Genomic DNA, 14,955 nt, shown 5'->3' with positions numbered 1-14,955 from the left:
AGGAACAATGGATTGTGGGAAGTTATCATCCAGCCCTCTCCCAGAAAAAATGAAATATCCTAGGAAATATTGAAAAGGCAGAATGTTTCTCTGGATGTGAAAAGAAGCATGTTTTAAAAGACAGAATAGTTGTCTGTAGCTTCTTGCCCACCCCCACTTTGTTAATGGGCCATTGAGATGGCCAGGCTAGCCCACTTTACATAATAAAGACTTCTCCTCACTGCAGCTGTAGGGGGAAGGGATATTACTCAACTCTCCACGTGGCACCTGAGAACTCATCTATACCTGGACTCATCACAGCCTATAGAGTAGCCCCCTGCATGGCACCATGGGAGTCTGACAACCAATCAGAATACATTTCTTACACAGGAACAGGAAACAGAGAGGTGGGACTGAACAGGGTATAAAAGCCTAGCAAGCCCCTTCCTCAGCCCTTCTCTTCTCCACCAACATTGAAGCATGTGATCCCCTTTTCTGTTCAGGACTCAAGCCATGTGGCCCTGTCCAACAATAAACCATCTTTCCAAGCAGCCTCCATGTCTCCAGTGTCTTCTTCCCCACTTGGAGCTGAACCCAAAAGGACATTTCTTTCAACAGGATGAAAACTAATCAAGGAGAGATTCAGCCTAGAAATACGGAGAACATTTTCTGACAGTGAGAAGTCAACCAATGGGATGGCTTCCCTTCAGAGAAGTTGCAAGGGTGGCATTGCTGGAAGCTTTCCAGAAGAGAGTTGGACAGCCAACTGTCAGAAATGGTATAGGGCCGGGATGGCAAACCTATGGCACATGCAGAGCCTCTCTGTGGGCACATGTGCTGTCGCCAGCTTTTGGTTTCTGGCCCGCGCATGCACGCTGGCCAGCTCTCTTTGCGTGCACTGGAGTGCCGGAAACCCCAAGACCAGCTGGCTGGTGCGCATGTGTGCCGCAGTCACCTCGTCTTTGGGTTTTGCACGATATTCTAATTTTTTGAGTTTTCACCTGTAGTTAAAAGAAGGACTAGTGGTGACATGTCAGCAGTGTTCCAATATTTGAGGGGCTGCCACAAAGAAGAGGGGTCAATCTATTTTCTAAAGCATCAGCAATGCTTGAAAACTAATCAAGGTGAAAAGCAATCTGGAAATTTCCTAACCATGAGAACAATTAGGGTAATCAGTGGAATGAGATGCCTTCAGACATTGTGGGTGCTCCATCACCAGAGGCTTTTAAAAAAGAGACTGGACAGCCGCTTCTCTGGAATGGTATAGGGACTCTTGCTTGAGCAGGGGGTTGACGTAGAAGTCCTCCAAGGTCCCTTCCAATTCTGTTATTCTATACTGATTGTAAATCTATAGGTTGGGAGCATAAATCATGAACAATTTAGTCCAGGGAAAACAAACATGCAGAAATAGAGATGGGAAAGGTTATTAACTTGGTCATTCAAATATAGATCTGTAATATTATAGCTATCCTTGTGCATCAATGAGCTGATTGGTATATGCAATGTGATTTTTAAAAATAACGTTTTATTTTGCTGTTACAGGTTTGTTAAACCTCTTAAAAAATTTGCCCTTTGAAAAATGTTTCATTTGATTGAGAATGCCCTCTTAAATGCAGAGATTATGATCCTAGGATGTTTAAATGATTCTGTCAGGCCTGCATTTATATTCCTTTTAGAATTTTGGCCTGCCACACTTTCTCTAATTTCATTATGCTGTTTCTTTAAGTATAGTCAATGGGAGGGGGGAATAGAAGGAGTAGGATTTTGGAATGTATTGTTTTTCATTCTTTACTAGAAGCAAGGTCATCCTTTGTCTCCACACCAGTACACCTGACTGGAAGAAGCTGGGCATGGACGCCAGCGTGGAAGAAGGAGATTGGACCATGTAATGGATTGTGGGTGTGGGGACAAGATCATGAACTTTTAACTGGGTGGGATTCTAACTTCCAGAGTTGGAATCCCCACAGCTATGTGCCAACATGCCTGCTTTATTAAATTGGAACTTTAATCATAGTTTTGCCTTCGACTCTGATTTAATTCTACATGGTATTTGGAACGCTGACATCTTCATCACTATAAATTGTCATTTTCTGTTGCCATTGGAGAATTGGATCCAGCATTTCCTTCTGACCACTCATTTGCCACATTGGATCATGACACTGAATCATGACACTACAATGAGGAGGGGACTTGACTTAACTTGTCTCTGCTGAGTGGTCCCCCTCCAAAAGACACTGGTGTGCAAATCCAGTTTATGATTAAATGTATTGGGCAAAAGATGGATTAACCTTGGGCACATTGGTATATGAATCTACAAAGAGGAATGATGAATGGGTGAAGCAGTTGTATTTCCATTATTCATATTAGCTTAAGTGGTCAGGGAGGAAGAAACAGTATGACAGGGTCTATTATATTTCTTATGCTCTTTAACAAAGCTTCTGAATGGGGACATTTCAAGAATTTGGAATTGTTGTATCAATCATTTGGTCTTGGCATGTAACACTATTTCTCTGGTTCAGCACAGACTACCTGCAGATATTGAAGTGGTATCTAGATTTGGTAATGATCTGGATAAGAGCCAATAAACCAAAGCTTCAAATGGTCTTAGTGGCAGGGATAACATTAGTCATAGTTATTTCACAACAAAAATGATCTGGCTCTGGTCATCCATGCTCTCATCATTGCCACAAAGTTGACTTAGATATTCTGTGCAGGATGTTGAATACAATTCATTCAAATATTAAAAGAATTCCAATGAGAAGAACTGCACTGTTGCCTTATTTTGCCTTTTCACTCAGTTTAAGGTGCTTTCCCCCCCTTTCATTTCTATCTCTTTAGAACAACTTTGGAACCAACTTGTCATGCCAAGCCATGATTTAAGACCTTCCAAAATGGCATTGTTCCAAATCCCTCCCATGCAGGAAGTGCTATTTTAAAGAAAAGAACTTCACTCTGGGAGAACCTTAGTTTGGGAACATTTTCTTCCTCAAAGGATACAGCAAGTAATGCTTACTTTATAATCTTTTCAACCTCCCGTTAAAAGGAATCTGACATCCAGGCGTTTCAATTTATATAGCCTCTTACTCTGGCTTTAGCATTGTACTTGTCGCTGAAAGGTTTATTGCTGCTTTTAATCATGCCTATTGAATACTTGTTGTACCGTTATTTGTTCTTTAAATAAATTATTGTGCTTATGTACTATGTTACCGACAATTCTGGCATTACATGACGAAAGTTGTAGACATATTTTAAATGGGCAAAATAAATGGGCAGAGGCAGCTGCGGATAAAAAGTATATAGTATTGTGGGTCCAAATTCCATCCCACACGTAGCAGAGAAAACCCAAGGTGCGGAGGTGAAGGTAGGGCCAAGTGAGGGACTTGCTGAGATTCTCTCCTTCAGTATTTTCCAAACTTTTCTAGCACTTTGAAAGGATTGCTGTTTAATATGAATTGCTGCATTTATTTCAGAATTTCATTAGCAGTTCTTTATAAACCCATGAATCAAGATATGTATATAAACTGCTATCTTGCACACCTCTTGTTCATAGGCAGTTAATTTCATAGTGAGTAAAATAAGCACTGCATCATTAGTGGAAAAATGGAAGATAAATAGACTCATTTCAACTTTGCTTTTTTCAAAAAGATGGATATTGTTTGGTGATATTTTTTTTTTTGTACAGATACCATATTTGGCAAGGGAGGCTGCCAGATGAACATTTTATTATGTAAACACACAACTACTAATTTTAAGGCCGATAAGATCTTGTATTTATAATCTGTTATATTTGTTCCTGGCGTCTTTATTTTATATGACAGAAACTCCATTAAGCAATGACTTTTAATTGAAGCAGAGGAGCTATCCATCTGGAGATAACTCTCGATTGGCTAAAAAATCAAGAATTAGATTGGCCTAAGTGTTCTCTTTAATAAAAGTTTACCTCCTTAATTTTAGGCATGATTTGACTCATTACCAATGCGTAAGGAATTTTAGGTTTCTTTTGGTCTAATTCTGTTTGTAAAATAAAATAATTTATTTGTTTATAGAAATGGGGAAATGAATTTCAAGCATGAGGCCTTTGCATCAGTACCATTGTCCTACTTGATTTAGAAATGTATTCTACTTTCATATTTCAAAGGTTGCGATCCTATTGAACTCATCTTCAAAATTGTGGCATAGACAAGAGATTATCTGTGGCATGGAAGCCTTAAGGATTTGGTTGGTTCTGGCTGTACTTTGCAATTTTTGTGAAAGAATTATGCCCTGTGGTCTGTCAACACATATTGAAATAGGTAAGCTGTTAGCAGGAGTAGCTAAGTAATTGAAATAATAGTAGAATAGGAGACAAAGAATTGGAGAAAATAACGTTCTAAAAATTAAACCATGTACTGTTTGACTACATATTTAGAATCCTTTGGAAAAGCATTGAAGAAGCAGAAACAGTTCTGCTCTGCTAGCCTGCCATTATGCTCAACTGCTTGGTTGACTATTTTTGACACAATTCTTTGGATATCCATCGTCAAAACAAGGCCATTGGTCAGCTAATATGTCTGTGAGTGGTGGGGTTTTTCCTTACCAAGATTTTTTGATCAGATGGTGGGAAGTGTTATTTGGATCCTAAGTTTAGAGCTGTCAAAACAGGCCCACTTGAAAGCAGTCAATCCATGATTTGAGAGGGGCCTGTTCTGCCTTAGCCTAAACACAGTATTCAAAGAAGCCTGTCCAGCAGGATGATCATCTGGGTTGACAGTAGAGCCTTTCCTATTTTAGAGGCCACTGCCTTGGACTATCCACCTCGAGAATTTTTGACAGCTGACTGTATTCATGATTGGCAGATAGAATCCTGATAGTTGATGTAATTGAGAAAAAAGCAGCAAAATCAGAAACAATAGTAAATGTTTTGATTAACCTGCCCTGCACACATGAAATCAAGATACAATGAAATCAAGATACATGCAATTTGACAACAAGCCAAAACAGAGGACCAGGAAGCCACATGGGGATCTGTAATGGGGACAGAACATTTTATACTGGTATAATTTTTGTTGGCTGAGAGTGGTGTGATGGCCTAGACGAGGAGCTCTTGCTTGACAATCAGGAGGCTGTGAGTTCAATCCTAAATAGAGGCAGATATTACTCTCTGGGCGCAGTAATTGTCTGCTGCAAACTCCGTGTAGGCATTAGGAAGGGCATCCAGCCAGTAAATACTTGTGCTACGTTCAGTCACCCCAACTCTAACCTGATGCAAGGGATTACAGGGTGGTTAAAAGAAGAAAACAATTTGTATTGGCTGAAGGACAGAGAGATAACATTTTCACTGAACTGTGAGGAAAGGCCCAGCATTTTGGAAAGCATGTATGAGTACCTATATAAACTGTGGATATTTATTGGTTGAAAAGTTGCAACAGATTCTTCTCTACAGTTTCTCGATCCTATTACAAATATATATCGCTAAATGTATTATGATCTTTTTTTTTCCAGCTCATAGAGGGCTGGAATTTTTCAGCCAGCAAGATGGACCAGTTGACTATCGTAAGGTAGAGGGTTTATTATTGTAACATGAATCAATACCATAATACTGCCAGGCTTATAGATAGGGCTATAGATTAAATTAAATTAAATTAGGTTAGGTTAGGCTAAGTTAAGTTAAATTATGTTAAGTTAAGTCAAATTTCCACTCAACTTCAAATGTCTACTGGTGGTACACAATACAGGTAGCCCTCAACTTATGGTCACAATTGAGCTCAAAATTTCAGTTGCTAAATGAGACAGTTGTTAAGAGAATTTTGCTCCATCTTACTTGCCATAGTTGTTAAGTGAATCACTGCAGTGGTAATTCAGTTATTAAGTGCCTCTGGCTTCCCCAGTGACTTTGCTTTGTCTGAAGATGATCCCATGATCTCAGAACCCTGCAATCACCACAAATGTGAATCAGTTGCCAAGCGTATGAATTTTCATCACATGACCATGTGGATGCCAAAACAGTCGTAAGTGTGAAAAATGGTCATAACTCACTTCTTTCCATACCGTTGTAACTTTGAACGATCAGTAAATGAATGGTTGTAAGTCGGGGACTACCTGCATAACAAACAAAATAGACTACAATCCAAAAACAATTAGGAAAAACCAGCTAGAAAAGCAGATGAAGAACAAGATACTGAAGGTAGCCAAGATGGAATTCAAAAGGGGCTCCAGCCATCCTAATCCAAGATCTGGAAGAAAAGCCAGGTTTTCAAGACTGTCTAAAATGTTATCAGAGTTAGAGCCAATCAGATTTCAGGCTGAACTTTATTTCAGTGGACAGAGACTGTGATGGAGAAAGTCTGGGTCTCAAAGCCTGAGGCTATTCAATTGAAAGAACTGAAGCACGCCAACCCCATTGGCTTGAATCAGCCAAGAAAACACCATACATAAATATGGGATAGTTTTTAATTGTAGTCACTTTGTTGGGTGGGAGGAAAAATAAATAATAATTTCAATAAAATGAGTACAGTGTTTTATTTTTTCATCTTACTTAGCTAGATATGTAGGCTATTAACTATTTGTAGATATGTAGCAGAGGTGGGTTCCTATCAGTTTGCACCGGTTCAGTAGAACCGGTGCGTCAAATCTACTGAACCGGTTAGAAGAGGTTCCACCAGTGGACCCAGAAAGCAGGCCACACCTTCAGAAGAGATTTCAAAAATTTTTGAAACCCACAACTCACACACACACACACACACACACACACACACACACACACACACTCACTCACTCACTCACGCATAGACAGACAGACTCACACAGAGAGAGAAAGAGAAAGAAAGGAAGAAAGAAAGAAATAAAAAAAGAAAAAGTGTGAGAGAGATGAAAGAAAAAAAGGAAAAAGGGACAGAGAGACAAAAGGAAGGAAAGAGAGAGAGAGAGAACACATGGCTGGCAAGCCATTCCCACCAGGTCACATGGCCGGAAAGCCACTCCCACAAAGGAGGCTACACCCACAGAGTTGGTTCGAAAATTGTTTGAAACCCACCACTGATATGTAGGAAGCTCTTTCACTGACCAGCATAATAGTTTCCTTAAAGTTGATTGATTCAATAAGCTTCTGATTAAATGTGTGGAAATGTAGGACAAATATCTATAAAGTATATTGTTATTGAATAATATGAGGAGGGATAGTTAGGGAACCAACTTCCGAGTCTGGATGGTATTTTGAGGACAGCTCTCAAAATTTTCTGTAAGCATGTTAAAAGGCATTATACTGAAAAAAAGTGCACATCTGGATTTAAGATGAATTGTTACCTTACTGCAGAAATTTCTGCTAAAGAGTATTAGCCAAGGCAGATGCCTATTTAGAACAACTTTCTAATAATTTGATACTAAAGACAAATCATGTGGAGTGACTTATCTCTCTCATGCCTTCTGTAATGTTTCAGGGGAATGATTTTGATTTTGTTAAAATAGACATGGAATTTTAAGCATTATAATAATATCTGTTTAATGCTTATTTGTTTGTTTATGTCGTGCAGTTAATACTAGCTCACCAAGATGCATATCAAGCAGGAACTGTATATCCTGATGCTTTTTATCCTGTCATCTGCCAAAACGGTAGGAGATCCTAGGTCAAGTTATTTTTTAATATGATCACATTATTGCAAAAGTAGGCCAGTCCATTTATTAATGAAGTTGTCTGGAATACATCAATAAGTGCGAATAAGTTCTTGATGCATTACAATCACGTAGGAGAACCTGTCTTCTTTAGACTTAATTCCTCTTCTTCATTAACTATGATTTTACTTTATGATTTTGGCTTACAGTATATGGGTAAATCATTCTAAATAGCCCATCTTCAAATCTAACAATAAACTGCAGTTTTTTGAAACTTTTATTAGTGCATATCATATTAAAATCAGGGCACACGCAGTGAACAGATAAAGTAGAGTCTATTTTAAATCAAGGTTGAGTTCTGTGATTTTGTGGGTGTACCAATGTAGTGTAGAACGTGCTTCTCACTGCATTCTTCTGGGAATGTTTTTGAACTTGGCATGGGATCTTGGAAGAGCCGAGGTGGCACAGTGGTTAGGGTGCAGTACTGCAGGCCACTTCAGCTGACTGTTATCTGCAGTTCAGTGGTTCTAATCTCACTGGCTCAGGGTCGACTCAGCCTTCCATCCTTCCGAGGTGGGTGAAATGAGGACCCGGATTGTTGGGGGCGATATGCTGACTCTGTAAAACGCTTAGAGAGGGCTGAAAGCCCTATGAAGCGGTATATAAGTCTAACTGTTATTGCTATTGCTATTTTTATTATTCACATTATTGGGATTTATTACATGTTTTGCTGTATACATTAAAATACTTTCATGTAATACTTTGCCATTAAAATGTTACTGAATGTTAACATTCTGTATGACTAAAATGCAACATGTAGAATAAATATGAGTGTGTGTGTTTTTTTTTAAAAAAACAACTTTGTCCTCTGAATTGTCAGGGTTGTTCCATTCTGTTTCTGAAGATACTCATTGGTCACCTTTTCTCAACACAAGTATCCATTACATCAGAAAGAACTATCCACAGCCATGGGAAGAGGTAATAACAGTTTCTGTCTGTTGTTCCCTGTGAATCAAAAACTATATTTCTCACTCACCTTTACACCTAAAAATAGAAGGTAAGAAAATCAGTGATCAATTAGACAGCTGTTTTAATTAGCTAAAAACAGAGCTTTAGGTTCTGCTCTCCTTCCATCTGACTTGTGGTGGAAAAACTACTTTGCTGGGAAAAAAATGTAGTTGAAAATGCAGCAGTCAATATAAGCTACTCAAGGATCATTCAAATAAGGTGAACAAATAGTCTTTGCTAAGAATAGTCGTCTTCTGCTGATTCTCAACTAGTCTGATATATTATTACAGTGATTATATTTTTCTGGAAAAAATGAAAGACAAACCTCAAAAGGGAGGAAATCTAAAAGAGGTTCGTTAGAATAAAACATTTTAATTGTTTATATGTATAACTTTGTTTTACAGATGCAAGTTCAAGAGCATAACTAAGAAAAGTCTTACCAAAATATCTAGTTATTAAAAAATATAAAATGTAAATTTATTTTTTAAAAGACAGTTCCATTTCCACATTTTTCACAACGGGAAAGGCTGTGTGCTAAGTGGTAGCATTTGTACAGTAAAAGTTAAAAGGATGAAATAAAGGCTGAAAGTGAGTTTTTGAAAAATATGTCTGAAGGATAACTTTCTGAAATAAAGGGCTATCTTTATAAGAAATGATTACTTGAGAAGATATGATTACTGTTAGTACACTCCAGAGTGATTGATTCATCTCTAATTTGGTGATGGAAATCTACTAAATCAAATAAGTCTATAGACTCATATTTGCTACCTTTTCCCTTCTCTCATTTATGTTTGTCTTTAGAACCATCTTTTATACGCAGTCTGACTATTTCAAATATTAAAACTAAAGCTACCTAATTCATATTTGTGTTTGTAAAATTGCAATCAATTTTCATCACCAAATAGATTGGCTCACAGGAGTCACATATTGTCTGTCTTTTATCTACTTGGTTTTAATGATGTTATTATTGAGTTACCTTTAAAAAAAAAATAATTGGTACATAGGCTACAGAGAAACTGGTGGCTTTTCTCTTTGGGATTGCCTCTCACATGGTGGCAGATGTAAGCTGGCACAGCTTGGGGATTGAACAAGGATTTCTACGGGCCATGGCAGCTGTAAGTAGTGTTCTTTTTCTAGGCATAGGGTTTTTCCACGTGCTTAGTTTACAACTCTGTTGATTATTTTGTTTCATCCTCACAAATGCCAATAGAATATTAAAACATAACCCAGATGCATACAGTCTGCAAAGCTTTTATAAACCACAACAAAGTGACTAATATTTCAACCACATCATTGAATATCCATATGTTGCTCCTTTAAAGTATTTATACAGCTTATAGCAAAAATATTTGCCTGTTGGGTTTCTTTTTTAGCTTTTTATGGATGAAAACTGCTAACTGCAAAGCTGTTTATATGTTGGGGCTGAATTAAAGCACCTGGGCAAGTTCTGAAAATAGGTAGAAGAGAAACAAGAAGCAGAAGGGATTTTTGCAATCAATTGATAACAAATTAGTACTGGCAGGGAATTCCTATATACACAGGCAGGGAAAAAGCCACAAGGGACTGTTTTATCTCTACAAATTGGACTAGTTTCAAAAAGAAATAATTTTTTAAAAAGCACTTAACATTTCTTTAGTTGTTAAAGAGATAATGAATTATAAATAATATTGTTCCTTTTTTATTTAGATTGATTTTCATGGCTCATATTCACAAGCTCATTCTACTGGTGATTTTGGTAATTTATGTACTTATAAATCCTAGAAAACTCTCCCTAAATTCCTTTGAATGTCTCAAGGTTATTAGATTCCGGAGATGGCATTCTATAATTGTTTTTGAAAAGTTTATGTTTATGTATGTGAGTGTTCTTACGGTACCCATATACCATAGATCTTCTCCATTTTGGTTTTCCCTGTCCCTAGAACAAATTGGTATTCAATATATATCAGCTGCTGTTTTCTATCCCTGACAGATTCCCATTGGATATATTCTAAGGGAACTATAAATTATAGATTCCACTTTACATTAAGATGGAACTTTATTCATAGGTCTTTGTGAGATTTTCTAAAATTGTAGATTCCCATGATGTATCATAAGGTTTTTCTGAAACTTATTTTGAGTTTCACGAGCCATTTGATCCTTGTTGCACAAGGGCTGACATTTCAAAGAGTATCATTGGCATTCCAATTCCTTTGATACTGTTCCATTATGGCTATAAAACATGTGTTGCTATCTATAAGAGAGAGAGAAAACGCCAACCCGCATAGAAGGGCTGTCAATCTTATATGAAAAGCCCAGGTGACATATCCAATATTACTGCAATGCTTACAATATGTCATACCTGGGCTGCATTCAGATATGAATGGTTGTCTTTTGAAGATTGTGTTAGGTTAAATCATATGATATATAAGGGATTATATTCATAAAGTTTCAAAATGAAATATTTTGTTTTTGTTCAATAAATTGATGACATACACTCATTTCATTCTGATTTTAGGGGGAGATGTGTTAAGCCAATATGAACTCGATTTTGATTATTTGAAAGCAAGCTGGTAAGAGCCCACAAATGCAATTGTTGGTGTTTGATGCATATGGACATTGATACATGCACTCATATAGCGTTGCAAATTGCAGAGAGACAATGAGAAACGGTTACTGAAGTCTATTATTTTTTCTTCTCAGCCAGTCAGGTGCTCAAGAACCATTGTGAACTAGGGTCTAAAATTGTATTGGATGAAGGAGATCAAGGGTAACTTGTTCAGTTTAGTAGAACATAGTCTACAGCCTTATATAATGCTAGATGGATCATATTAGCATCTAAGGAGGAGAGCCTTCTCGGTGGTAGCTCCGACCCAATGGAACGATCTCCCCATGGAGATTCGTACCCTCACCACCCTCCAGACCTTCCGCACAGCCCTTAGAATCTGGCTATCCCGTCAGGCCTGGGGCTAAAGATTGTAACCCGCCCGAATGGTATGAATGTTGTGTTTTAATCATGTATTGTCTTATATGTAAAAGTCTGTTTTCCCCCCCTTCCTTTGGATTATGAGCCGCCCTGAGTCCCCCCAGGGAAAAGGGCGGCATATAAATAAACCTTCTAATCTAATCTAATCTAATCTAATCTAATCTAATATTCAGGGTTCACTTAATACAACCCTCATTTCTGGTAATGGTATCCATACCTTGATTACATTCTGCTCTGATTACCTTTACAAAGATCCATTTGGTTCAAATCGTGGCAACTAGGTTATTAACCATGGTCAGGTTCACAGAACATATGAAACTTATATTTCTGAGAAATCTTACACTATTTGCCAATTGCTTATTTTGATCCAGTTTTACTTTTATTAATCTTTGAAGCTGTAATCATAGGTTGCTAAATGTTTCTATTAAAAAAAATGGAGAGAAGGGGAAGAATTTGGATGGTCTAAGATCAGATCATACTAAGAGAAAACAAGGCTAATAAATTGGGCATTGTGATGTGCGGTTTAAGTTCCTGGTATACTGTAACTCTGAATATTGTATTATATAGCAGGGTATTGCTTATGTTAGTTCTTTTTCATTTATATTTGTTAGCTAGATTTCTATTCCTCCAGAAGCTTAAATTCCTAGAGAATTAAAAAGAATTGAACTTAAGATTTTTTTGGAATACAAAACCTGTGCTCTACAATATATGCAAGCAGCATCATGCTACCAATTGTATATTGCTGATGTATTGTTTGATTAGTGTTCCATTTCTATAATATTTCCAATATTTTTCTCGAAGAGGAAAGAAAGAATTGGTTTAGATAATTTATTATGTCTGTGCATTTTGTTGGCCTCAATCAAAATTCTGATATTAATACTTTTAGGTATGTACCTGTTAAAGATTTACTGTCAATCTATGAGGATTATTATGGAAAGGAGGTGATAACTGAAAATGCTATTGTTGACTGCACATATCTGCAACTTCTTGATCTGTAAGTCAAAGTCAAAGTTAACATGTTTTAAAACAAATGAGGAGAGTTTGTTAATTAGTGATGGGTTGTCTGGTATATAGTGAAAGTTGGACAAGATCAGGTGTAAAAAAAGGGAAGCTTTATTGAGGGGATATTTTTATATTTTGGGAAATGGACTAGTAGGATGATTATTTATCTGATAAAATACATCTAAGAGCTTAAGTAGGGCTATAAAGGATGTACAGGAGTCTTCAGTTTAATAACCACAATGGGGACTAGAATTTTGCTAAACTATGTAGTCATTAAGCGAGTTATCACATGACCAGACTCTGTTTTATGATTGTGTTTACTGCAATTGTTAAGTGAAACATGCAGTTATTAAGTCAATCAGGCAATCAGTCGAATTCAACATCCTCCATTGTCTTTGCTTGTTGGAAGCCAGATGGTTGCAAATCACAATCACATGAACCCGGGACACTGCAAGCATTGTAAGTGTGAGCTGGTTGGCAAGCACCCAAATTGTGATCCTGTGACCATGAGAGTTGACGAAGCCATAACTTTGAGGACTTTTCAACGTCATTATATTTTCATTAAATAAATGGTCAAAAGTTGGGGATTAATGGTGTTGAAATAAAAAATATACATATAAAGTAAAGTGGCTAGAAGCAAAAGAGGAATGTCTTTCGTAGTAAAATACAGTGATCTATCTCAATATACACATCAATCCTAATCTTTTCAATTTATAGTTTGATTTGATTTTTTGTTTCATTTTAAGAACATACATTATCTTAGGACAATGGCTATTGTATCTTTTTATTATTTATTTCTTTGGCTACTTATTAAGGTATTTTATTGCTTTTAATGTTTCAATATTTTTGCTGGTTATTTAATCTTTAAAATAATCATACCAGACAACTATGATTATTGGCCGAAGTCAAAACAAACAATATACATACAATATATATACTGTATATGATAGCCACCATACACTATATTTCTTTAAAGTTGCCATGTGTATTGATCCTGTTAAATAGGGCAGATTATGTTTATATAAATATCTTCATTTTAAGAGACATTCACAGTGTAACTTTGAAATCAATGTCAGGATGATAACGTATTCCAACATTTGCTAGAATCATTGCTTTCATACTAAACATTTATAATGCACTAACTTCAATAAACTATAATTAATGTTTACTATGCTTTTTCAGTGTATAGGCATAACACTGTACTAAATTGTGGCTAATCAGAACAAGGAAAGGAAAAGAAGGAGAAGAAAGGGGGCAGGAAAAATAAGAGTTTGAAACTTGTAATTTATCTCACAATGATCTGTACTTCATTCAGAACACTTTAATTGGAATTGGCTCATTATATTCCTAATAAAAAATGTTACCAGCAGTCATTTAAATGATATGTGAATTCTATGAGTTTCAAAATATCCATTGTGTCTTTTTAGTATTGTTAAAGGCAATATACAAAATTTGGTCTTCAAGCAGCATTATTTTTATGCATTGAAAAGTTCTATAATGATAGTAAATTATAAATACTTGCTTCCATAGCTATGCCGAGATCATCGCTGCTGCCAAGGTAAATATATTTTTCTAAAAAAGAAATTCGTTGGAATTGAATGTTGAAATAGCCAACTTACTAATTAAATTGCATCTTATTCTTCACAGCTTTACCCCATCTATGCCAATAAGTCTCCATTTCTAGTGGACAAGTTCTATGACTATTTCCTTGGCGGAGTAGATGATATGGCATTCTCATCGAATAATATTTTTCAGTTAACCAGTTGGATGTTAAATTATGGGACTAGGTGAGGTATTTGTTAACAATTCATTCCTAGATTTCTAGGATCATTCCTAGAAAAAAAAACATACATTTTTTTCTATATGGATAAATGAATTTTTCCTCAAAAGCTTGAGTCAACCAAATTGTGATTCAAAATGTGGACAGTATAGAATGTATATTTCATTGCTGCTTGTTAGGATTTATCTTTAATGTTAACTTGTAGAGTATTATTAATAAGCTGAAAAATACTTCAGCTTTCCCATGCTTTACAGATCTGTGAAGGTCATAAATGCATGGATTGGTTGTAAAGTTACTTCATCATCACTGTTGTAACTGAATGGTCACTAAATGAAGCAGTTACTAAATAAGGAGCACGTAAGGGGAATTGTGGATATGCTAAAAACTGAAACAGGTTAAATACAATGCATCTATTAATGTTTTCTTCAGTGGCTGCTTTATTCCTGAGAATCCTTTGTTCATAAGGTGTGAAGATAAACAGAGAAACTTTTCGATGTGAGTATATTAATTAGTCTAATTTAACTAGTGGGCTGAATTAACTCTAAGATTTATATTATTCTTTAATGTGGAAAATAATGTAGTTTTATTTTCTGGTCATGACTTAGCAACAGAGAGAAATACCCAGTGGGATTCAGAC

The 14,955-nt window shown here is 36.4% G+C and overlaps 1 protein-coding gene across 3 annotated transcripts in view; it reads left to right on the top strand.

Annotated features, from left to right (window-relative positions):
- The window catches only part of GPLD1 (glycosylphosphatidylinositol specific phospholipase D1), a 38,744-nt gene that overhangs the window by 1,663 nt on the left and 22,126 nt on the right, over window positions 1–14,955 (top strand). The window contains exons 2-13 of one of the 3 annotated variants that reach the window (XM_032222569.1): window positions 2,818–2,981; window positions 4,118–4,271; window positions 5,461–5,516; window positions 7,488–7,566; window positions 8,447–8,544; window positions 9,579–9,689; window positions 10,261–10,309; window positions 11,069–11,123; window positions 12,423–12,530; window positions 14,069–14,096; window positions 14,186–14,325; window positions 14,748–14,813. In XM_032222569.1, the coding sequence (XP_032078460.1) occupies window positions 4,178–4,271; window positions 5,461–5,516; window positions 7,488–7,566; window positions 8,447–8,544; window positions 9,579–9,689; window positions 10,261–10,309; window positions 11,069–11,123; window positions 12,423–12,530; window positions 14,069–14,096; window positions 14,186–14,325; window positions 14,748–14,813 (884 nt within the window). In that variant the 5' untranslated portion in view covers window positions 2,818–2,981; window positions 4,118–4,177. Of the gene's footprint in view, window positions 1–2,817; window positions 2,982–4,117; window positions 4,272–5,460; window positions 5,517–7,487; window positions 7,581–8,446; window positions 8,545–9,578; window positions 9,690–10,260; window positions 10,310–11,068; window positions 11,124–12,422; window positions 12,531–14,068; window positions 14,097–14,185; window positions 14,326–14,747; window positions 14,814–14,955 lie in introns of all 3 variants that reach the window. The other 2 variants (XM_032222568.1, XM_032222570.1) reach the window with 2 other exon arrangements.

Source organism: Thamnophis elegans, chromosome 8, assembly GCF_009769535.1.
Source record: "Thamnophis elegans isolate rThaEle1 chromosome 8, rThaEle1.pri, whole genome shotgun sequence".
Taxonomy (NCBI): Eukaryota; Metazoa; Chordata; class Lepidosauria; order Squamata; family Colubridae; genus Thamnophis; species Thamnophis elegans.
This window is presented reverse-complemented; position numbering and strand designations above follow the sequence as displayed.